Here is a 23,199-nt window from a genome sequence, read left to right on the forward strand (position 1 = left end):
GAGCAGCGCCCTGGTTGGAATTCCCTGGATTTTCCCAAGTTTCTCCTGTGTTTTCCATGTGTTTTTCCCGGTGTTTTTCCCAGTTTTCCTGTGCTCCCATATCTCCCTGTGTTTTCCATGTCTTTTTCCTGGTTTTTTCCCATTTTTTCCCATTTTCCTCCCATTTTTCCTCTGGCTCAGCGCCCTCACCACGTTCCCTGGATTTCCCGTGTTTTCCGTGGTTTTTTCCATGAGTTTCTCCACGTTTTTCCCTGTTTTTTCCCGGGATCAGCGCCCTCCCCCTGCTCCCTGTATCCCCCCAAGTTTTCCCTGTGTTTTCCATGTTTTTTTCCCGTTTTTTCCCATTTTTTTCCCGTTTTTTCCCGGGATCAGCGCCCTCACCCTGCTCCCTGTATCCCTCCGTGTTTTCCATGTGTTTTCCATGTGTTTTCCATGACTTTTTCCATGTTTTTCCCCGGGATCAGCGTGCTGACGGGACACAACCACTACGTGATGTGCGCCCAGTTCCACCCCAGCGAGGACCTGGTGGTGTCGGCCAGCCTGGACCAGAGCGTCAGGGTTTGGGACATTTCCGGTGAGATTCCCGGGAAAATCCCGGAAAAACCTCGGGAATTGGGGTGGGGCATCTCCAATGGGATTCCATGGAAAATCTGGGAATGGGAACGGGCGATGTCTGGCGGGAAAAGGGTGGGGAATCCTGGGAAAAGGGGCGGGGCTTCATCCGGATCCCAAAAATCCCTGGGAAAAGCAGGAATGGGGCGGGAAAAGGGAATGGAAAATCCTGAGGGAGCTGAGGGGGATCCAGGGGGAATTTTGGGATTTTCCAGGGGGAATTCGGGATCTGATCCCAGGGAACGGGGCTGGGAAAAGAGGGAACGGCCTGGAGCTGTGCCAGGGGAGGCTCAGGGTGGGAAATTTGGGAAAATCCCTCCTGGAAAAGGGGAAAAGCCTCGGAAGGGGCTCGGGGAGGGTTGGATCCCCATCCCTGAGGGATTCCTGGAATTCGCCCTCGGAGCGGGAAAATCGGCAAAAATCCTGGGATTTTGGTGTCTGGGGGCTCATCCGGGAGCTGATCCTGGATCCGATCCCAATCCCATTCCCAATCCCATTGTCAATCCCATTCCCAATCCCGTTCCCAATCCCGTTCCCAATCCCATTCCGAATCCTGATCCCATTCTTGTTCCCAATCCCATTCCCATTCCCGTTCCCAATCCCATTCCCATTCCCAATCCCGTTTCCAATCCCATTCCCATTCCCAATCCCGTTCCCAGGTCTCCGGAAGAAGAATCTCTCTCCGGGCTCTGTGGATTCCGACGTTCGCGGCATCACCGGGGTCGACCTGTTCGGCACCACCGACGCCGTGGTCAAACACGTGCTGGAGGTACGGCCCCGAATCCCAGGAATCCCAGGAAATCCGGGAAGCGCCGAAAGGCGGAGCCAGGCCCAGCTTTTCCCTGGATTACGCCATTCCCGACTGTTTTTCCATGGATTTTCCCCATTCCCGACCATTTTTCCATGGATTTTCCCCATTCCCAGCCGTTTTTTCCTGGATTCCGCCATTCCTGACCCTTTTTCCATGGTTTCCCGCCCATTCCCTGTGGTTTTTGCCCCATTCCCTGGATTTTCCCTCCATTCCCGGTGGTTTTCCCTGGATTTCCCCACCATTCCCTGGATCCTCCCCATTCCCTGTGGTTTCCCCATGATCCCGCCCCCATTCCTGGTGTTTTCCCTTGGATTTTCCTTCCATTCCCGGTGTTTTCTCCCGGAATTCCGGCCCATTCCCGGTGTTTTCTCCCGGGATTTGGCCCATTCCCGGTGTTTTTTCCCGGGATTCAGGGCCACGACCGGGGGGTGAACTGGGCCGCCTTCCACCCCTCGATGCCGCTCATCGTCTCCGGCGCCGACGACCGCCAGGTCAAGATCTGGAGGATGAACGGTGAGAAAAAACCCGGAAAAATCCGGGAAAAACCCGGGAAAACTGGGAAAGACTCCTGGGGATCCCAGCGGGAATCCTCCCCCATTCCTCCCCATTTTTCCCTGGGATTTTTCCCCAATTTCCCTGGGATTTCTCCCCATTTTTTTCTGGGATTTCTCCCCATTCCTCTGGGGATTTTTCCCCATTTTCCTGGGATTTTTCCCCATTTTCCTGGGATTTCTCCCAATTTCCCTGGGATTTCTCCCCATTCCCACGCTCCTTTCCCCATTCCATGATATTTTTCCCGGGATTTTGCCTGGATTTCTGCAGAATCCGAGTCCTGGGAGGTTGACACGCCCCTTTCCCTTTTTCCAGTGCTTTTCCTTGGGATTTCTCCCCATTCCCCTGGGATTCCTCCCCATTCCCCTGGAATTCCTCCCCATTCCTCGGGATTTTTCCCCATCCCACGACATTTCCTCCCCGTTTTCCCGGGATTTTCCCCGGAATTCCCGCAGAATCCAAGGCCTGGGAGGTTGACACGTGCCGCGGGCACTACAACAACGTTTCCTGCGCCGTTTTCCACCCGCGCCAGGAGCTGATCCTCAGCAATTCCGAGGACAAGAGCATCCGGGTCTGGGACATGTCCAAGCGGTCAGCAGCCTCGGGAAGGAGCCTCGGGAATTCCCGGCAATTCCCGGCAATTCCCGGATTTTCCCTCTCCCCCCCCCTTTTTCCAGGACCGGCGTCCAAACGTTCCGGCGCGACCACGACCGCTTCTGGGTGCTGGCGGCGCATCCCAACCTCAACCTGTTCGCTGCCGGTGAGAGCCGGGAATTCCCGGGAAATCCCCGGATTCCGGCCGGGAGAGCCACAAATTCCAGTGGGAATCCTGAAATTCCCAGGGAAACCCCCAAATTCCCAGAGAAATCCCCGGATTCCGGCCGGGAGAGCCTCAAATTCCAGTGGGAATCCTGAAATTCCCAGGGAAACCCCCAAATTCCCAGAGAAATCCCCGGATTCCGGCTGGGAGAGCCTCAAATTCCAGTGGGAATCCTGAAATTCCCAGGGAAACCCCCAAATTCCCAGAGAAATCCCCGGATTCCGGCCGGGAGAGCCTCAAATTCCAGTGGGAATCCTGAAATTCCCAGAGAAATCCCCGGATTCCAGCCGGGAGAGCTCCAAATCCCAGTGGAAATCCCCAAATTCCAGTGGGAATCCTGAAATTCCCAGAGAAATCCCCGGATTCCGGCCGGGAGAGCTCCAAATCCCAGTGGAAATCCCCAAATTCCAGTGGGAATCCCCAAATTCCAGTGGGAATCCCCGAATTCCCAGAGAAATCTCGGAATTCCGGCCGGGAGAGGATTCCATTCTCCCCGGAATTCCGGGGGTGTTTCCCAGGCCGCGACGGCGCCGCGCTGCCGTTCCATCTGCCCCGTTCCCATCCCAAATTCCCGCTGTAATTCCCGACATTCCCGCTGTAATTAATTCCGACTGTAATTCCCCACTTTTCAGCTGTGATTCCCACTGTAATTCCAGCTGTGATTCCGGTTGTTTTTCCCAGCATTCCCTCTGTAATTCTGGCTGTAATTCTGGCTGTTTTTCCGGCTGTAATTCCCGACATTCTGGCTGTAATTCCGGCTGTTTTTCCGGCTGTTTTTCCAGGCCATGACGGTGGAATGTTGGTGTTCAATCTCCCCCATTCCAACTGTAATTCCAGCTGTTTTTCCGGCTGTTTTTCCCAGGCCACGATGGTGGAATGCTGGTGTTCAATCTCTCCCATTCTCACTGTAATTCCGGCTGTAATTCCGGCTGTTTTTCCGGCTGTTTTTCCGGCTGTTTTTCCAGCTGTTTTCCCAGGCGTGACGGTGGAATGTTGGTGTTCAGTCTCTCCCATTCCGGCTGTAATTCTGGCTGTAATTCCCAACATTCCGGCTGTAATTCTGGCTGTTTTTCTGGCTGTTTCCCGCAGGCCACGGTAGTGGAATGCTGGTGTTCAGTCTCCCCCATTCCAGCTGTAATTCCAGCTGTTTTTCTGGTTGTTTTCCCAGGCCATGATAGTGGAATGGTGGTGTTCGATCTCCCCCATTCCAGCTGTGATTCCGGCTGTAATTCCGGCTGTAATTCCCAACATTCCGGCTGTAATTCCGGCTGTAATTCCGCCTGTTTTTCCGGCTGTTTTTCCCAGGCCACAACAGTGGAATGCTGGTGTTCAGTATCCCCCATTCCGGCTGTAATTCCGGCTGTTTTTCCAGCTCTTTCTCCAGGCCATGACGGTGGAATGCTGGTGTTCAAGCTGGGTGTAATTCCGGCTGTAATTCCGGCTGTTTTTCTGGCTGTTTTTCCGGCTGTTTCTCCCGGCCACGACGGTGGAATGCTGGTGTTCAGTATCCCCCATTCCAACTGTTTTTCCGGCTGTAATTCCGGCTGTAATTCCCAACATTCCAGCTGTAATTCCAGCTGTTTTTCCGGCTGTTTCCCGCAGGCCACGACGGTGGAATGCTGGTGTTCAGTATCCCCCATTCCGGCTGTGATTCCGGCTGTAATTCCGGCTGTAATTCCCAACATTCCAGCTGTAATTCCGGCTGTTTTTCCGGCTGTTTTTCCCAGGCCACGACGGTGGAATGCTGGTGTTCAAGCTGGAGCGGGAGCGGCCGGCTCTGGCCGTCCACGGCAATTCCCTGTTCTACGTCAAGGACCGGTTCCTGCGGCAGCTCGACTTCAGCTCCTCCCGCGACGTGGCCGTCATGCAGCTCCGCAGGCACGGCAATTCCCGGAATTCCGACGGGAATTCCCAAAATCCCGACTGGAATTCCCCAAATCCCGACCGGAATTCCCCAAATCCCGACCGGAATTCCCCAAATCCCGACCGGAATTCCCCAAATCCTGATGGGAATTCCCAAATCCCGACCGGAATTCCCCAAATCCCGACCGGAATTCCCCAAATCCTGATGGGAATTCTCCAAATCCCGACCGGAATTCCCCAAATCCCGACCGGAATTCCCCAAATACTGATGGGAATTCCCAAATCCCGACTGGAATTCCCCAAATCCTGATGGGAATTCCCAAAATCCCGACCGAAATTCCCAAAATCCTGATGGGAATTCCCCAAATCCCGACCAGAACTCCCAAAATCCCAACGGGAATTCCCCAGATCCCTACGAGAATTCTCAGAATCCCCAATGGAATTCCCAAAATCCCAACGGGAATTCCCCAAATCCCGGCCAGAGCTTCTGAAATCCTGCCCAGAATTCCCCAAAATCCCAACAGGAATTCCCCAAATCCCGACGGGAATCCCCAAAATCCCAACAGGAATTCCCCAAATCCCACCTGGAATTCCCAAAATCCAGCCCTGAAATTCCCCAAATTCTGACTATAATTCCCCAAATCCCACCCAGAATTCCCCAAATCCAGGAATTCCCGTTTTTTCCCCGCCTCCTCCATTCCAAGTTTTCCCTTTTCCCGGTTTTTTTTTCCAGCGGCTCCAAGTTCCCGGTGTTCAGCATGTCCTACAACCCCGCCGAGAATTCCGTGCTCCTCTGCACCGTGAGTCCCAAAATCCGGGAGTTTTCCCCCAAAAAAACCCTGGAATATTCCGGGGGAATTCCTCAAATTCCTCCTGATTTCATGGAAAAATCCCTTCCGGGTTTTTTTTTTGGGGAGGATCCCGGGAATTTTGTGGTTTTGGGGGGGGGGGGGAAAAATTCCGGATTCCGCTTTTTTTTGGGCGGGGAAATCCCTCAAATCCCAGATATTTTTTTAGGGAGGAACCTCTCAAATCCCAATTTTTATTTTGCGGTGGGAAAATCCCTCAAATTCCTTTTTTTCCTGGGAAAAAAAATCGGTTAAATTCTCATTTTTTTAGGGAAAAAATCCCGAAAAATCTCATTTTCTGGGGAAAAAAACCCTTAAATCCTCATTTTTTGGGAAAAACTTTTCCGATTCCCCATTTTTTCTTGGGAAAACCCCTCGTATCCCATTTTTTTTGGGGGAATGATCCCTAAAATCCCACATTTCCCCCCCTCAGCGTGCCAGCAACCTGGAGAACAGCACCTACGACCTCTACAGCATTCCCAAGGACGCCGATTCCCAAAATCCCGACGGTGGGTGCAGCCCCAGCTCCCCAAAATCCCGGGAATTCCCATCCCCATCTCCCTTTTTCCCGTTATTTATCCCGAAAAATCCGCTTTTTTTTATTTTATTCGGATTTTTGGTTGCTTTTCCCTTGAAAAATTCCCAATTTTTCCAGCCTCCCCCATCCGTGTTTTAGCAGGAATTTTCCATTCCCTTCCCAAATTTCCATCCCAGCTGGAGTTTTCCCTGTTTTTTTTCCGGGATCAACGGATTTCAGATGGATTTTTGAGATGTTTTATCCCCCCTCAAAAAATCCCTTTCAAATCCACAATTCCAGGAATTTTTTCCTTCCCTCTTTTCCCTTTTTTTTTCCCGGCAAATTCCACCTCGGGTTTTTGTTTTCCCGACGATTCCCAGCCGGGATTTTATGGGATAAAAATTCCCAGATTGTTCCTTTTCCCATTCCAGCTGCTCCCCCTGCCACGGGAATGCCGGGAGAGGGGACGGATCTGGGGATTTTTCCAGGGATTTATGGATTTTCCGGAGGGTTCCGAGCGGGGAATATTTCCCTGCTGGGTTGGATTTGGAGGGAAAGAACGGGAAAAAACAAAAATTCCCTTTTTTTTTTTGTGGTGGTTTTTTTTTTTGGGAGCTTTGTCCAGCTGGGATAATTGGGAACATCCATCAAATCCCTGGATTTGCTGGAGGAGCAGCTGGCTCCCGAAAAAAAAAACAGGGAAAAGGGAAAATTCCGCTGCTGGAGGAGGGAGAACGGGGAAAGTCTGGGGGGGAAAAATCCCTCAAATCCCTGAAATTTTGGGAAAACCCCTCAAATTCCTGCTTTTTTTGGGGGGTAATCCCCTAAATCACATTTTTTTTTTGGTGGAAAATCCCTGGATTTGAGCATTTTGGGGATTTTTTCTGTCGGAAAATTGTGGATTTTTCTGGAATCTCTGAGGCTGGAGCAGCTTTGGGTGGGGGAATTGTGCCGGGAATTTGGGGTCTCCTCTGATCCCCAAAATCCCGGGATTCTGGGGTGGGGATCCGGGGAAATCGGGGCTTTCTGGGGGAAGCGGGAACGGGGAAAGGGGCGGGGGCGGCTCCGGGGTCGCTTCCCAAACCCAATCCCAACTGGAAAAGCTCCGGATCCCGTCCCAGTCCCTGAATTCCATCCCAATCCCATCGATCCCATTGATCCCATCAATCCCACCCCAATCCCATCCCAATCCCATTGATCCCATTGATCCCATCAATCCCATCCCAATCCCATTGATCCCATCAATCCCATCCCAATCCCATCGATCCCATTGATCCCATCAATCCCATCCCGATCCCATTGATCTCATCAATCCCATCCCAATCCCATCGATCCCATTGATCCCATTGATCCCATTGATCCCATCAATCCCATCCCGATCTCATTGATCCCATCAATCCCATTGATCCCATTGATCCCATCAATCCCATCCCAATCCCATCCCGATCCCATCCTGATCTCTGAATCCCATCCCAAATCCATCCCAATCCCGTCCCAATCCCATTGATCCCATCAATTCCATCGGAATCCCATCAATCCCATTCCAATTCCATCAATCCCATCCTGATCCCATCCCAATCCCAGAACTCCATCCCAACTCCATCCCAATCCCTGAACCCCATCCCGATCCCATCCCCAATCTGGATTCCGGGCCGGATTCCCGGCTCAATCCCGGATTCCCGGCTCTCTCCCGGATTCCCGGCTCTATCCCGGATCCCCGGCTCTCTCCCGGATCCCCGGCTCTATCCCGGATCCCCGGCTCTCTCCCGGATTCCCGGCTCTATCCCGAATTCCCGGCTCTATCCCGGATCCCTGGCTCTATCCCGAATTCCCGGCTCAATCCCGATTCCCGGCTCTCTCCCGGATTCCCGGCTCTCTCCCGGATTCCCGGCTCAATCCCGGATTCCCGGCTCTCTCCCGGATTCCCGGCTCTCTCCCGGATCCCCGGCTCTCTCCCGGATCCCCGGCTCTATCCCGGATTCCCGCTCAATCCCGGATTCCCGGCTCTATCCCGGATCCCCGGCTCTATCCCGGATTCCCGCTCTCTCCCGGATCCCCGGCTCTATCCCGGATTCCGGCTCTATCCCGGATTCCCTCTCTCTCCCGGATTGCAGCTCCGGAGGGGAAGCGCTCCTCGGGGCTCACGGCCGTGTGGGTGGCGCGGAACCGATTCGCCGTCCTGGACCGGATGCACTCGGTGAGGATCCCGGGAATTCCGGGAATTCTGGGAATTCTGGGATGGTGGGGGCGGATCCGGGTGGGGCCCATCCCAAAGAAAGGGCTGGGAAAAGCGGGAATGGGGCTGGAAAAGGGAATGGAGGATCCTGAGGGAGGCTCAGGGGGATCCAGGGGGAACTCCGGGATTTTCCAGCGGGAATTTGGGATCTGATCCCAGGGAACGGCCTCGAGCTGGGCCAGGGTGGGAAATCTGGGAATAATTGGATCATTTGGGATGATTTTTCCATGGAAAACAGGGTTTGGGAACTACTTGAAGGGACTCAAGGGAGGGTTGGATCCCCATCCCTGCAGGGAATTCCGGGGATTCCGGTCGGATCTTCCCAACCCTCCAAAAAAAAAAAAAACCCCGGGAAAACCCCGGAATGAACCCCCCAAACCCTGTCGGCATTCCCAAAAATCCCCAAAATCCGGGAATTCCGTCCCAGATCCTGATCAAGAACCTGAAGAACGAGATCACCAAGAAGATTCCGGTTCCCAACTGCGACGAGATTTTCTACGCCGGCACCGGGAATTTGCTCCTGCGCGACTCCGACTCCGTCACCCTCTTCGACGTCCAGCAGAAAAGGTGGGAATTCGCCCGGAATTCCCAAATCCCGCTTTTTCTCCCCCGAAATCCCCTTTTTTCTCACCCTAAATCCCGCTTTTTTCCCCCTAAATCCGGTTTTTTTCATTCTAAATCCTGTTTTTTCCCCTTAAATCCCATTTTTTATTTCCTAAATCCATTATTCCCCCCAAATCCCATTTTTTTCACCCTAAATCCTGTTTTTTCTCATCCTAATTCCCGTTTTTCTTACCCTAATCCCCTTTTTTCCCCTCTAAATCACATTTTTGCCTCCTAAATCCCGTTTTCCTCACCCTAATCCTGATTTTTTTCTCCTAAATCCCATTTTTTTCCCCTAAATCCCGTTTTTCCCCCCAAATCCCATTTTTTTCATCCCAAATCCCGCTTTTTCCACCCCAAATCCTTCCTGTTCCTGTGGAAATCTGGGAAAGGCTGGAAAAGGGATCCCCTGGGATTTTTTTGGGCTCCTCCATGATTTTTTTGGGATCCCCTGGGGTTTTTTGGGATCCCCTGGGATTTTTTGGGATCCCCTGGGGTTTTTTGGGATCCCCCAGTGTTTTTTGAGCTCTTCGAGGGTTTTTTGGGATCCCCCAGTGTTTTTTGGGCTCTTCCAGGATTTTTTGGGATCCCCTGGGGTTTTTTGGGCTCTTCCAGGGATTTTCTGGGCTCTTCCAGGGTTTTTTGGGCTCCCCAATCCCGTTTTTCCGCAGGACTCTGGCGTCGGTGAAGATCTCCAAGGTGAAGTACGTGATCTGGTCGGCCGACATGTCCCACGTGGCCCTGCTGGCCAAGCACGGTGAGCCCCGGCATTCCCAGGGATTTCCATGGAATTCCCCGGGATTTTCATGGAATTCCCTGGGATTTTCATGGGATTTCCCGGGTTTTTCCTGGAATTTCCCAGGTTTTTCCTGGAATTTCCCGTGTTTTTTAAAGGAATTTCCCGGGTTTTTACGGGATCCCATGAAATTCCCAGGTGGGGAAAACCCTCCGAGGGTCCCGCTCCAAGCTCCGGGAATTCCCTGGGTGGGGGGAATCTGGGGAATCCCGAACTTCCCTGAGAATATTCCGGAGGGAAAAAGCACAGGGAAGGCAAATCCTGGCCCGGGAATTCCTTGAAGGAATTTTTAGGGAAGCCCTTGAGGGATTTTTGCGCTGTTTCCATCCCAAACCATCCCGCCTGTATTCCCTGATTCATTCCCGCCTGTATTTCCGCCTGTATTTCCGCCTCTATTCCCAGCTGTGTTCCATTCCCGCCTGTATTCCCGGCGGTATTCTCACCTGTGTTCCCTGATTCATTCCTGCCTGTATTCCCGCCTCTATTCCATTCCCGCCTGTATTCCCACCTGTATTCCCTGATTCGTTCCCGCCTGTATTCCTGGTTGTATTCCCAGCTGTATTTCCTGATTCGTTCCCGCCTGTATTCCCGCCTGTATTTCCGCCTGTATTCCCAGCTGTATTCCCTGATTCGTTCCCGCCTGTATTCCTGGTTGTATTCCTGGTTGTATTCCCGGATTCATTCCCGACTGTATTCCCGCCTGTATTTCTGCCTGTATTCCGGGCTGTATTCCCGGACTGATTCCCTGCTGTATTCCCAGCTGTATTCCCGGGCTCATTCCCGCCTGTATTCCATTCCCGCCTGTATTCTGGCTGTATTCCCGCCTGTATTCCATTCCCGCCTGTATTCCATTCCCGCCTGTATTCCATTCCCGCCTGTATTCCCGCCTGTATTCCATTCTCGGCTGTATTCTGGCTGTATTCCCGGCTGTGTTCCAGCTGTATTCCCGCCTGTATTCCCGGCTGTATTCTGGCTGTATTCCTGGCTGTATTCTGGCTGTATTCCCGGCTGTATTCTGGCTGTATTCCTGGCTGTATTCCGGCTGTATTCTGCCTGTATTCCGCCTGTATTCCCGGCTGTATTCCTGGCTGTATTCCGGCTGTATTCTGCCTGTATTCCTGGCTGTATTCCGGCTGTATTCCCGCCTGTATTCTGGCTGTATTCCCGCCTGTATTCCGGCTGTATTCCCGCCTGTATTCCATTCCCGCCTGTATTCCGGCTGTATTCCGGCTGTATTCCGGCTGTATTCCTGGCTGTATTCCGGCTGTATTCCCGCCTGTATTCCCGGCTGTATTCTGGCTGTATTCCCGCCTGTATTCCGCCTGTATTCCTGGCTGTATTTCGGCTGTATTCCCGCCTGTATTCCGGCTGTATTCCCGGACTGATTCCCGGATTGATTCCCTGCTGTCAGCCATCCTGCTGTGTAACCGGAAGCTGGAGTCGCTGTGCCAGATCCACGAGAACATCCGGGTGAAGAGCGGCGCCTGGGACGAGAGCGGCGTCTTCATCTACACCACCAGCAACCACATCAAATACGCCGTCACCTCAGGGTGGGCCCGCGGCAACAGCCGGAGCCGGCCGGGAATGCCCCGGGATGGGCGGGAATTCCTTGGGATGGACGGGAATGAGGGTCCTGGGATGGGCAGGAATTCCCTGGGATGGACGGGAATTCCTTGGGATGGACAGGAATTCCTTGGGATGGACGGGAATGAGGGTCCTGGGATGGGCGGGAATTCCTTGGGATGGACAGGAATGCTCCGGGATGGGCGGGAATTCCTTGGGATGGGTGGGAATGAGGGTCCTGGGATGGGCAGGAATTCCCTGGGATGGACGGGAATTTCCTGGGATGGACGGGAATTCCTTGGGATGGACGGGAATTCCCTGGGATGGGCGGGAATTCCTTGGGATGGACGGGAATTCCCTGGGATGGGCGGGAATTCCCTGGGATGGACGGGAATTTCTTGGGATGGATGGGAATTCTTTGGGATGGACAGGATTCTCTGGGATGGATGGGAATGAGAGTCCTGGGATGGATGGGAATTCCCTGGGATGGACAGGCGAGCCCCTGGGAATGGTGGGAACGCCCCAGGAATGGCGGGAATCCCCCTGGGAATGGTGGGAATCCCCTGGGAATGGCAGGAATCCCCCCGGGAATGCCCCGGGAATGGCGGGAATCCCCCTGGGAATGGTGGGAATGTCAGGAACGCCCCGGGAATGTCGGGAACGCCCTGGGAATGTCGGGAACGCCCCGGGAATGTCGGGAATGCCCCGGGAATGTCGGGAACGCCCCAGGAATGTTGGGAACGCCCTGGGGATGGAGGGAATGCCCCAGGAATGGCGAGAATCCCCCGGGAGCTGAGTGGGAATGTCGGGAACGCCCCGGGAACATTGGGAACGCCCCGGGAACGTCGGGAACGCCCCCGGGGACGCCCGGCGGGATGCGAGCGGGGTCTCCGCGCAGGGATCACGGCATCATCCGCACGCTGGACCTGCCGATCTACGTGACGCGGGTGCGCGGGAACAGCGTGCACTGCCTGGACCGCGAGTGCCGGCCCCGCGTGCTCAGCATCGACCCCACCGAGTTCCGCTTCAAACTCGCCCTCATCCACAGGAAGTACGACGAGGTGCGGGAATCGTCCCCCCGGGAAAAATAACAGCGGGAAAAACGGGAATGAAGCGGGGAGGAGAAATGGGATTTGGGATGAGGGAGGAATGGGATTTGGGATGAGGGAGGAATGGGATTTGGGATGAGGGAGGAATGGGATTTGGGATGAGGGAGAAATGGGATTTGGGATGAGGGAGAAATGGGATTTGGGATGAGGGAGGAATGGGATTTGGGATGAGGGAGGAATGGGATTTGGGATGAGGGAGGAATGGGATTTGGGATGAGGGAGGAATGGGATTTGGGATGAGGGAGGAATGGGATTTGGGATGAGGGAGGAATGGGATTTGGGATGCCCTGCAGGTGCTGCACACGGTGCGCAGCGTGTGGCTGGTGGGGCGGGGTTTGGGATGTGATTTGGGATGCGATTTGGGATTTGGGATGTGGATTCAGGATTCGGGATGTGGTTTGGGATTTGGGATGTGATTTGGGATTGAGATGGGATTTGGGATTTGGGATGTGATTTGGGATGTGATTTGGGATTTGGGATGTGATTTGGGATTTGGGATGAGGATTTGGGATGTGATTTGGGATTTGGGATCCCGCAGGTGCTGCACATGGTGCGCAGCGCGCGGCTGGTGGGGCAGGGTTTGGGATGAGGATTCAGGATGTGATTTGGGATTTGGGATGTGATTTGGGATTTGGGATGGGGATTTGGGATGTGATTTGGGATTTGGGATCCTGCAGGTGCTGCACATGGTTTGGGATGAGGATTTGGGATGGGGATTTGGGATGTGATTTGTGATCTGGGATCCCGCAGGTTCTGCACATGGTGCGCAGCGCGCGGCTGGTGGGGCAGGGTTTGGGATGAGGATTTGGGATGGGGATTTGGGATGAGGATTTGGGATTTGGGATATGATTTGGGATGTGATTTGGGATTTGGGATGGGGATTTGGGATGTGATTTGGGATTTGGGATGGGGATTTGGGATGTGATTTGGGATTTGGGATCCTGCAGGTGCTGCACATGGTTTGGGATGAGGATTTGGGATGTGATTTGGGATGTGATTTGGGATTTGGGATATGATTTGGGATCCCGCAGGTGCTGCACATGGTGCGCAGCGCGCGGCTGGTGGGCCAGGCCATCATCGCGTACCTGCAGCGCAAGGGGTACCCCGAGGTGGCGCTGCACTTCGTGCGCGACGAGAAGACGCGCTTCAGCCTCGCCCTGGAGTGCGGCAACATCGAGGTGACGGCGCCGGCGGCATCGGGGCAGTTCGGGGCAGTTCAGGGCGGTTTGGGATGATCTGGGATGGTTCAGAATGCTTTGGGATGGTTTGGGATGCTCTGGGGTGTTTTGGAATGTTCTGGGGTGTTCTGGGATGGTTCAGAATGCTTTTGGGATGGTTTGGGATGGTTTGGGATGCTCTGGGGTGTTCTGGAATGTTCTGGGGTGTTCTGGGATGGTTCAGAATGCTTTGGGGATGGTTTGGGATGGTTTGGGATGGTTTGGGATGCTCTGGGGTGTTCTGGGATGTGTCACAATGTTCTGGGGTGTTCTGGAATGTTCTGGGATGTTCTGGGATGGCTCAGGATGTTCTGTGATGCTCTGGGATGGCTCGGGATGCTCTGGCGTGTTCTGGAATGTTCTGGGATGTTCTGGGATGGCTCAGGATGTTCTGGGATTGTTTGGGATGATTTAGGGATGATTTGGGGATGGCTCAGGATGCTCTGGGGTGTTCCGGAACATTCTGGGATGTTCTGGGAAGTTCAGTTCCGGATGTTTCAGCACCCAGACCATCCCCTGGGCACAAATCCCCCTGGACACCCCCAAAGCCCCCACTCCCATCCCTCATCCCCGTCAGCCCATTCCCCACCCCGAATTCCCGGAATTCCCGGAGAACAGATCGCCCTGGAGGCCGCCAAGGCTCTGGACGACAAGGGCTGCTGGCAGAAGCTGGGCGAGGCGGCGCTGCTGCAGGGGAACCACCAGGTGGTGGAGATGTGCTACCAGCGCACCAAGAACTTCGACCGCCTCTCCTTCCTCTACCTCCTCACCGGCAACCTGGAGAAACTCCGCAAGATGATGAAGATCGGTGAGCTGCGCCCTTCCCCACGGGAATTCTGGCTTTTCCCGGGATTTTTTTTTTTTCACCGATTTCCCGTTTTTTTGGGGCGCAGCGGAGATCCGGAAGGACATGAGCGGGCACTACCAGAACGCGCTGTACCTGGGGGACGTGGCCGAGAGGGTGCGGATCCTGCGCGGCTGCGGCCAGAGTGAGTCCTGCCCAGAGGGAATTCCCGGGATTCCGGGCTTTTCCAGGGAATTCTGGGTGTGGGGAGACCTTCTCCAGGGAATTCATGGAGTTCTGGGTACTGGGAGTTCTTCTCCAGGGAATTCTGGGTGTGGGGAATCCTTTTCTAGGGAATTCTGGGCACTGGGAAGCCTTCCCAAAGGGAATTCCGGCCATGGGGAATCCTTTTCCAGGGAATTCCCAGGATTCCAGGCGCCGGGAGTCCTTCCCAAAGGGAATTCTGGGCATTGGGAATCTTTCCCCATGGAATTCCCCGAGTCCACAGGCACAGGGATTCCTTCTCCGGGGAATTCCAGGAATTCCGGGCATGGGGGGTCCTTCCAGTCATTCCAATGGCTTTTCCCATTATTCCCATGGTCATTCCCATCATTCCAATGGCTTTTCCTGTTATTCCCGTGGTCGTTCCCGTCATTCCAATGGCTTTTCCCATTATTCCTGTGGTCATTCCCATCATTCCAATGGCTTTTCCCATTATTCCCATGGTCATTCCCATCATTCCAGTGGCTTTTCCCGTTATTCCTGTGGTCATTCCCGTCATTCCAATGGCTTTTCCCGTTATTCCTGTGGTAATTCCCGTCATTCCAATGGCTTTTCCCGTTATTCCCGGGGTCGATCCCGTCGTTCCAGAATCCCTGGCGTACCTGACGGCCGCCACGCACGGGCTGGACGAGGAGGCCGAGAGCCTGCGGGAATCCTTCGATCCCGAGAAGGAGACGGTGGGAACGCCCGGAAAACTCCGGGAATTTGGGAAGGGAACGGCGGGATCCAGCGGGGAAAACGCCTGGAATCGGGGGAGGAGGGGATGGCGGGGAAGGGGGAAATCCTGGAAAAGTCCTGGAATTCGGGAATTCGGGGATGGGGGGGGATCCAGTGGGAGAACAACTGGAAAACTCCTGGAATTCGGGAAGGAGGGGAAGGGGATTCCTGGGAAACTCCTGGAATTCAGGCCCAGCGGGATCCAGTGGGGATGGGATTCCTGGGAAACTCCTGGAACTGGGGAAGGAGGAGACAATGGAAAAGCAGCTCTTTTCCGGGGCGAGGACCCCAAAGGCCGGGATTTTCCCGAGGTTTTTCCGACGTTTTCCCGGCTCATCCCAGATCCCGGCCGTGGATCCGGAGGCGCGGCTGCTGCAGCCGCCGGCGCCGGTGCTGCCCCTGGACACCAACTGGCCCCTCCTGACCGTCTCCAAGGGATTCTTCGAGGGCTCCATCGCCGGGAAAGGTCGGCATTCCCGGCGTTCCCGGCGTTCCCGGGATTTGGGATCGGCACGGGGAGGTTCCCGTGGCTGCAGCGGCGAGAAACCCGGGAATGTTCTGGGGGAGGAGTTGGGAAAGGAGCTGGATGTGAGGCGCTGGGAATAACGGGATTGGGATTGGGAATGAGCCCTGGGAATGGCCGGGGCTGTGGGAAGTCACGGAATGAGCGGCTGGAAAAGGGAATGGAAAATCCCGAGGGGGTTCATCCGGGAGAAAAGGGGGATCCGGGGGAATTCCAGGCAGAATTTGGGATCTGATCCCAGGGAACGGCCTCGGGCTGTGCCAGGGCTGGATTTTTGGGATAATTTTTCCATGGAAAAAGGGTTGGGAAGTGTCGGGAGGGGCTCAGGGAGGGTTGGATCCCATCCCTGGATGGAGGAATTCCTGGAGCTCAGAGCGAGGATCCATCCTGGAGCTCTGCCCCACCCTCCCAAATCCCAAAATTCCATGGGATGCAACAGCACGAGGGCAGGGTGGGCTTTTCCCCTCCTGGAATTCTTTCCCGAGGGTCTTTCCCTGTTTTTTTTTAGGGAAAGGAGGAGCTCTGGCCGCCGACATCGACATGGACGCCGTGGGCACCGAGGGCTGGGGCGAGGACGCCGAGCTGCAGCTGGACGAAGGTGGGAAAAATCCCGGAATTTCCCTTGGAAAACCCCGTTCCCCTGGGATCCCAGAGAACATTCCCTGCTCCCCACAGACGGGTTCGTGGATGCCGGGGAAGGATTCGGAGAGGAGGGAACGGGAAAAGGGCAGGAGGAAGGAGGAGGATGGGAAGTGGAAGAAGATTTGGATCTTCCCCCCGAGCTGGTAGGAGAATCCTGGGGCATCCCAGCGCCGATTCCTCGGGAATTCGGGAAGCGGGGAATGTTCTCTGGGATGGTCCAGCTCGGCTTTCAGCCGGAATTCCGGGATTTTCCCTCAGGACGTCGCCGCCGGCCCCGCGGGAGCGGCCGAGGACGGATTCTTCGTGCCCCCCACCAAAGGCACCAGCCCAGCCCAGGTAAATCCCAGATTTCCTTGGAAAACCGGGAATTTCCTCCTTTTCCCCTTCGTCCTTGGGGTTGTTTTTTCCCCTGGGATTCCCCTCAGCGTGGGATTTGTGCCGTGGGAGCCGTGCCCATCCCAATCCCACCTGGATTCCCTTCCCTCTTTTCCAGGTGTGGTGCAACAATTCCCAGCTCCCCGTGGATCACATCCTGGCAGGATCCTTCGAGACAGCCATGAGGGTGAGTTTCCCATGGAATTTTCTTCCGGAAAAACTCCTCCTTTCCCTTCGCCTACACCCCGAATCCTCGCTCCGTGTCTGTTCCGGAACGTTCCCTCCCCGTTTTTCCGGGGATCTGACCCCAAAGCGAGGCCTCGGCGCTGCCTGATCCAGGTTTTCCCGGCTCAATCCGTGATTTTTTTTATCCCATCAGCTGCTCCATGACCAGGTGGGAGTGACCAACTTCGGCCCCTACAAGCAGCTCTTCCTGCAGACGTTTTCCCGAGGCCGGACGACATTCCAGGCGCTTCCCAGCCTCCCCGCCATGTACGGATTCCCGCACCGCAACTGGTGAGCGCCTTCCCCGGATTCCAAGGATTCCCCAGGCTGTTGGGAATGCTCTTCCTGGAGAGAAATCCCGGATTTCTGGGGTTGGGAATGAGGCGGGCGAGGTTGATTCCCTCCAGAGCGAGGTTCAGGAATTGCTCGGGCGCCTCCAGGGATGGGGAGGAGGCGGAATTCCCGGTTTGTGGCGAGAGGTGGGAATTGTGGGTGAGCAGAGATGGGGTTGGGGGTAAAATCCAGGGAATGTTTAGGGCTGGATCCTGATGGAATGAGGGGCTGGGAAGTGTCCTGGAGCGGTGGGAGAAAGGAATGGTGGAACCTGAGGGAACTGGGGGGAGAAAAGGGGGATCCAGAGGGAATTCCAGGCTCTTCCAGTGGGAATTTGGGATCTAATCCCAGAGAACAGAGCCAGAACAAGAGGAAACACCCTCAAGCCATGCCAGGCCTGGATATTTGGGCCAATTTTTCCACGGGGAAAAAGGTTTGGGAAGCATGGGAAAGGCCTCAGGGAGCAGAACTCCCCCTAAATCCCGGTTTTCCTGGCGGATCCCAGGAAGGAGGGCGGGCTGAAGGGAGCGCTGCCGGCCGTGGGGCTGAAGCTGGGCGAGCTGATCCAGAGGCTGCAGCTCTGCTATCAGCTCACCACCGCCGGCAAGTTCGAGGAGGCCGTGGAGAAATTCCGGCTGATCCTGCTCAGCGTCCCCCTGCTGGTGGTGGATAACAAACAGGAGATCGCTGAGGTAAGGGGGGGGATCACGAGGGGGGAATTCATGAGGGGAAAATGGGGGAATTCCTGAGGGGAAAATGTGGGATTTCTGAGGGGAAAATGGGGGAATTCCTGAGGGGAAAATGTGGGATTTCTGAGGGGAAAATGGGGGATTCCTGAGGGGGAAAATGGGTGAGTTCCTGAGGGGAAAATGTGGGATTTCTGAGGGGAAAATGGGGGATTCCTGAGGGGGAAAATGGGGGAGTTCCTGAGGGGAAAATGTGGGAATTCCTGGGGGGAAAATGGGGGATTTTCTGAGGGGAAAATGTGGTATTTCTGAGGGGAAAATGGGGGAGTTCCTGAGGGGAAAATGTGGGATTTCTGAGGGGAAAATGGGGGAGTTCCTGAGGGGAAAATGTGGGATTTCTGAGGGGAAAATGGGGGATTCCTGAGGGGGAAAATGGGGGAGTTCCTGAGGGGAAAATGTGGGATTTCTGAGGGGAAAATGTGGGAATTCCTGGGGGGGAAAACATGGGAATTCTTGAGGGGAATATATGGGATTTCTGAGGGGGAAATGTAGGAATTTCTGAGGGGAAAATGTGGGAATTCTTGGGGGGAAAATGGGGGATTTTCTGAGGGGGAAATGTGGGAATTTCTGAGGGGGAAATGTGGGAATTTCTGAGGGAGAAAATGGGGGAATTCCTGAGGGGAAAATGTGGGAATCCTGAGGGAATCCCGATCCCAAAGCGTGCCCAGGGAAGGGTTTGATCCCGGGATTTGCCCCAAAGGCGCAGCAGCTGATCGCCATTTGCCGGGAATACATCGTGGGATTGTCCATGGAGATCGAGAGGAAGAAGCTGCCCAAGGAGACGCTGGAGCAGCAGAAGAGGATCTGTGAGGTGAGGGAATCCCGAGGGGAAATGTGGGATTTCTGAGGGGAAAACATGGAATTCCTGAGGGAAAAACATGGAATTCCTAGGGGGGGAAATGTGGGATTTCTGAGGGGGGAAAATGTGGGAATTCCAAAGGGGAAAAGATGGAATTCCTGAAGGGAAAACATTGAATTCCTGAGGGGGGAAATGTGAGATTCCTGAGGTAGGAAATATGGAATTCCCGAAGGGGAAAATGTGGGATATCTGAAGGAAGAAATACAGGATTTCTGAGGGAAGGGGGATGTAGGAATTCCTGAGGGGAAAAGGTGAGAATTTCTGAAGGGAAATGTGGGAATTTGTGAGGGGAAAAACACAGGATTCCTGAAGCAGGAAATGTGGGAATTCCTGAGGGCTAAAGGTGGGAATTCCTGAGGGAAAAAGGTGAGAATTCCTGAAGGGAAAAACGAAGGAAATTCTGAGGGCAGAAATGTGGGATTTCTGAGGGGAGAAGTGCAGGAATCCTGCACAAAAAACTCATCGAAAATACAGAATTCACGAGGGGAGAAATACAGGATTCCTGAAGTAGGAAATGTGGGAATTCCTGAGGGTTAAAGGTGAGAATTCCTGAGGGGAAAAGGTGAGAATTCCTGAAGGGAAAACCGAAGGAAATCCTGAGGGCAGAAATGCGTGATTTCTGAGGGGAGAAGTGCAGGAATCCTGCACAAAAAACTCATCGAAAACACGGAATTCCGCCTTCAACGCCAGCTCCGGCCTGGAGGGGAGGCACTGCCTGTAATTCCCATTATTCCCGAGGGTTTCATCCCGCTTTTCCCTGGCAGATGGCCGCCTATTTCACACACTCCCAGCTGCAGCCCGTGCACATGATCCTGGTGCTCCGCACCGCCCTCAACCTCTTCTTCAAACTCCGCAACTTCAAAAGCGCCGCCACCTTCGCCCGGCGCCTGCTCGAGCTCGGCCCCAAGCCTGAGGTGGCCCAGCAGGTGAGACCGCCGTGGCCCTGTCCCCAAATGTCCCCAGATGTCCCCAGATGTCCCCAAAGCCAAGGTGAGGTCCTCAGATGAGGCCTTCAAGTTGTGAAGCAGCTTTATTGGGGCGTTCCTGTCCTGAAACCCCTTCTGTGACCCTTTTTTGTGATATCCCTGTCCCCAAACCCTCTCTGTGACCCTTTTTGCAGTGTCCCTGTCCCCAAACCCCCACTTTGACCCCTTTTTGCGGTGTCCCTGTCCCCTGTGACCCCTTCTGGAGGTGTCCCTGTCCCCAAACCCCCACTCTGACCCCATTTTGCAATATCCCCGTCCCCACACCCCTGCTCTGACCAATTTCTGAGGCGTCCCTGTCCCCAAACCCTCTCTGTGACCCCTTCTGGAGGTGTCCCTGTCCCCAAACCCCCATTCTGACCCCATTTCCCCACACCCCTGCTCTGACCCATTTCTGAGGCGTCCCCCTCCCCAAACGTCCCCGCCGCCTCCCCACTCTGGGTTCTCCGCTTCTCCAGACACGGAAGATCCTGGCGGCGTGCGAGAAGAACCCCAGCGACAGCCACCAGCTCAACTACGACCAGCACAACCCCTTCGACATCTGCGCCGCCTCCTACCGCCCCATCTACCGCGGCAAGGCCCTGGAGAAATGTCCCCTCAGCGGCGCCTGCTACAGCCCCGAGTTCCGCGGGCAGATCTGCCGCGTCACCACGGTGAGGCTCGCGCCCTGCCTCTCCCCACGGGCCTTTGGAGGTGTTCCAGGGTTCAGGGATGGCCTTAGCGGGGACATTTTGGGGTTCCTGGAAGGGATTTGGGGTCAAATCTGTGAATTTCTGCAAGGCCGGTGGGAGTCGGGCCTGCTCGGTTTGAGGGGAGGCTGAGGGAGGATCTGATTTCCATGGAAATATCTCAGATATCCGTGGAAATAAGTCAAATATTCATGGAAAGAAGTTAAATATCCAGGGAAATAAGTCAAATATCTGTGGAAATATCTCCAATATCCCCAAAAATCTCTCCTCTGTTTTTCCCACAAGGCCTGTGGGAGTCGGGCCTGCTCGGTTTGAGGGGAGGCTGAGGCGGGGATCTGATTTCCATGGAAATATCTCAGATATCTGTGGAAATAAGTCAAATATTCATGGAAATAAGTTAAATATTCAGGGAAATAAGTCAAATATCTGTGGAAATATCTCCAATATCCCCAAAAATCTCTCCTCTGTTTTTCCCACAAGGCCTGTGGGAGTCGGGCCTGCTCGGTTTGAGGGGAGGCTGAGGGGGGATCTGATTTCCATGGAAATATCTCAGATATCCGTGGAAATAAGTCAAATATTCATGGAAATAAGTTAAATATCCAGGGAAATAAGTCAAATATCTGTGGAAATATCTCCAATATCCCCAAAAATCTCTCCTCTGTTTTTCCCACAAGGCCTGTGGGAGTCGGGCCTGCTCGGTTTGAGGGGAGGCTGAGGGAGGATCTGATTTCCATGGAAATATCTCAGATATCTGTGGAAATAAGTCAAATATTCATGGAAAGAAGTTAAATATCCAGGGAAATAAGTCAAATATCTGTGGAAATATCTCCAATATCCCCAAAAATCTCTCCTCTGTTTTTCCCACAAGGCCTGTGGGAGTCGGGCCTGCTCGGTTTGAGGGGAGGCTGAGGGGGGATCTGATTTCCATGGAAATATCTCAGATATCCGTGGAAATAAGTCAAATATTCATGGAAATAAGTTAAATATCCAGGGAAATAAGTCAAATATCTGTGGAAATATCTCCAATATCCCCAAAAATCTCTCCTCTGTTTTTCCCACAAGGGAGGCCTGTGGGAGTTGGGCCTGCTCGGTTTGAGGGGAGGCTGAGGGGGAATCTTATTTCCATGGAAATATCTCAGATATCCGTGGAAATAAGTCAAATATCTGTGGAAATATCTCAGTATCCCCTCGAATCTCTCAGATTTCCATCCAAATCCCTCCAATTTCCACCCAAACCCCTCAAATTCACACCCAAATCCCACCAGAGTGGTCTGAGGGTGCTCCCAGACCTTTCCCAGTGCTCCCAGCACAAGCCCGGGAGCAACAGCCACAAACCCAACCCCTAAATCTTGAGTTTCCACCCCTAATTCCCAAATTTTCACCCCTGAATCCCAAATTTTCACCCCTGAATCCCAAATTTTCACCCCTGAATCCCAAATTTTCAGCCCTGAATCCTCTCTTTGTCCCTGCAGGTGACGGAGATCGGGAAGGACGTGCTGGGGCTGCGCATCAGCCCCCTCCAGTTCCGCTAGGAATTCTCCTGGATAAGGAAATTCCCACTCCTCATTCCAGCATTTCACTCCTCCCCTTTGGCCATTCCCATCCTCCCTTCCCGGTTTTTCCCCACTTTTAGCAGGAATTTTTCTTCTCCTTCTTCCCAGACCGCTTTTTCCTGCGCTTTTATCCCGGATTTTTTCCAGAGGGGCACCACGGGCGGCTTTTCCCAAACCCTGGTTGTGACACAACCACCTCTGCTCCCCAAAAAACCCCGAAAAACTCGGAAAAGCCAGGATTGGCTCCGTAAATCCCGAATCCAGGGAAACCCTGCTCCCTCTGGAAGCGGCTCCGTGTCCGACAACTCCTTGCGTCGTCGTTGTGGCCGCTTAACGAGCTCCCCTCGTTAATAAAGTTTGTTAATCACCTGGATTTTCCTGCTTTGGAGATCGGGGCGTACCAAAAAAAAAATTGGAATTTTATCCCCGTTCCCAGCTCTGGGAATGCTCCGGAGGATGGGAATGGTTTGGAGCTGGGCGTGTTAATTAGTGGGGTGTAATTAGCGTCCCAATTAACCCCGAGGGCTCGTCCAGCGTTTCCTGGTGGAGTTTTGTCCTTCGGGATTCCCGGTTTGGCCCCAGGGCACGGAAAAGGCCCCGGGATTCCCGAATTTTGGGTGGATTCCGGTGCCTGGAGCGATGGGAATCCACAGCGGGGAGGATGCAGGGATGCAATTCCAGGGATTGTCCGGCTGGGAATGTCCAGGGCATGGAATGAGGGGCTGGAAGTGCCCAGGGAGCGGCGGGAAAAGGGAATGGAGGGAGCTCATCCCAGAAAAAAGGGGGATCCAGGGGGAATTCCGGGTTTTTCCAGCGGGGATTTGGGATCTGATCCCAGGGAACGGCCTCGAGCTGGGCCAGGGTGGGAAATTTGGGAATAATTGGGTAGGTAATTTGGGATGACTTTTCCATGGGAAAAAAAGGGTTTGGGAACTACTTGA

The 23,199-nt window shown here is 54.2% G+C and overlaps 1 protein-coding gene across 1 annotated transcript in view; it reads left to right on the forward strand.

The window, feature by feature from the left end:
- COPA (coat protein complex I subunit alpha) overlaps nt 1-22,631 on the forward strand; it is a 26,125-nt gene extending 3,494 nt beyond the window's left edge. The window contains exons 6-33 of the mRNA XM_086866156.1: nt 465-574; nt 1,272-1,381; nt 1,837-1,936; nt 2,431-2,566; nt 2,653-2,735; nt 4,523-4,673; nt 5,392-5,458; nt 5,940-6,015; nt 8,138-8,220; nt 8,687-8,826; nt 9,534-9,619; nt 11,070-11,208; nt 12,120-12,282; nt 13,362-13,508; nt 14,166-14,355; nt 14,441-14,536; nt 15,202-15,290; nt 15,673-15,796; nt 16,362-16,451; nt 16,529-16,638; nt 16,754-16,831; nt 16,989-17,057; nt 17,250-17,386; nt 17,934-18,120; nt 18,875-18,985; nt 19,798-19,959; nt 20,475-20,669; nt 22,178-22,631. Of these exons, the coding sequence (XP_086722282.1) occupies nt 465-574; nt 1,272-1,381; nt 1,837-1,936; nt 2,431-2,566; nt 2,653-2,735; nt 4,523-4,673; nt 5,392-5,458; nt 5,940-6,015; nt 8,138-8,220; nt 8,687-8,826; nt 9,534-9,619; nt 11,070-11,208; nt 12,120-12,282; nt 13,362-13,508; nt 14,166-14,355; nt 14,441-14,536; nt 15,202-15,290; nt 15,673-15,796; nt 16,362-16,451; nt 16,529-16,638; nt 16,754-16,831; nt 16,989-17,057; nt 17,250-17,386; nt 17,934-18,120; nt 18,875-18,985; nt 19,798-19,959; nt 20,475-20,669; nt 22,178-22,237 (3,289 nt within the window). The 3' untranslated portion in view covers nt 22,238-22,631. The remainder of the gene's footprint in view (nt 1-464; nt 575-1,271; nt 1,382-1,836; nt 1,937-2,430; nt 2,567-2,652; nt 2,736-4,522; nt 4,674-5,391; nt 5,459-5,939; nt 6,016-8,137; nt 8,221-8,686; nt 8,827-9,533; nt 9,620-11,069; nt 11,209-12,119; nt 12,283-13,361; nt 13,509-14,165; nt 14,356-14,440; nt 14,537-15,201; nt 15,291-15,672; nt 15,797-16,361; nt 16,452-16,528; nt 16,639-16,753; nt 16,832-16,988; nt 17,058-17,249; nt 17,387-17,933; nt 18,121-18,874; nt 18,986-19,797; nt 19,960-20,474; nt 20,670-22,177) is intronic.
- Nucleotides 22,632-23,199: the final 568 nt, after the last annotated feature.

This window comes from Cyanistes caeruleus, chromosome 30, assembly GCF_971803275.1.
Source record: "Cyanistes caeruleus chromosome 30, bCyaCae1.hap1.1, whole genome shotgun sequence".
Lineage (NCBI taxonomy): Eukaryota > Metazoa > Chordata > Aves > Passeriformes > Paridae > Cyanistes > Cyanistes caeruleus.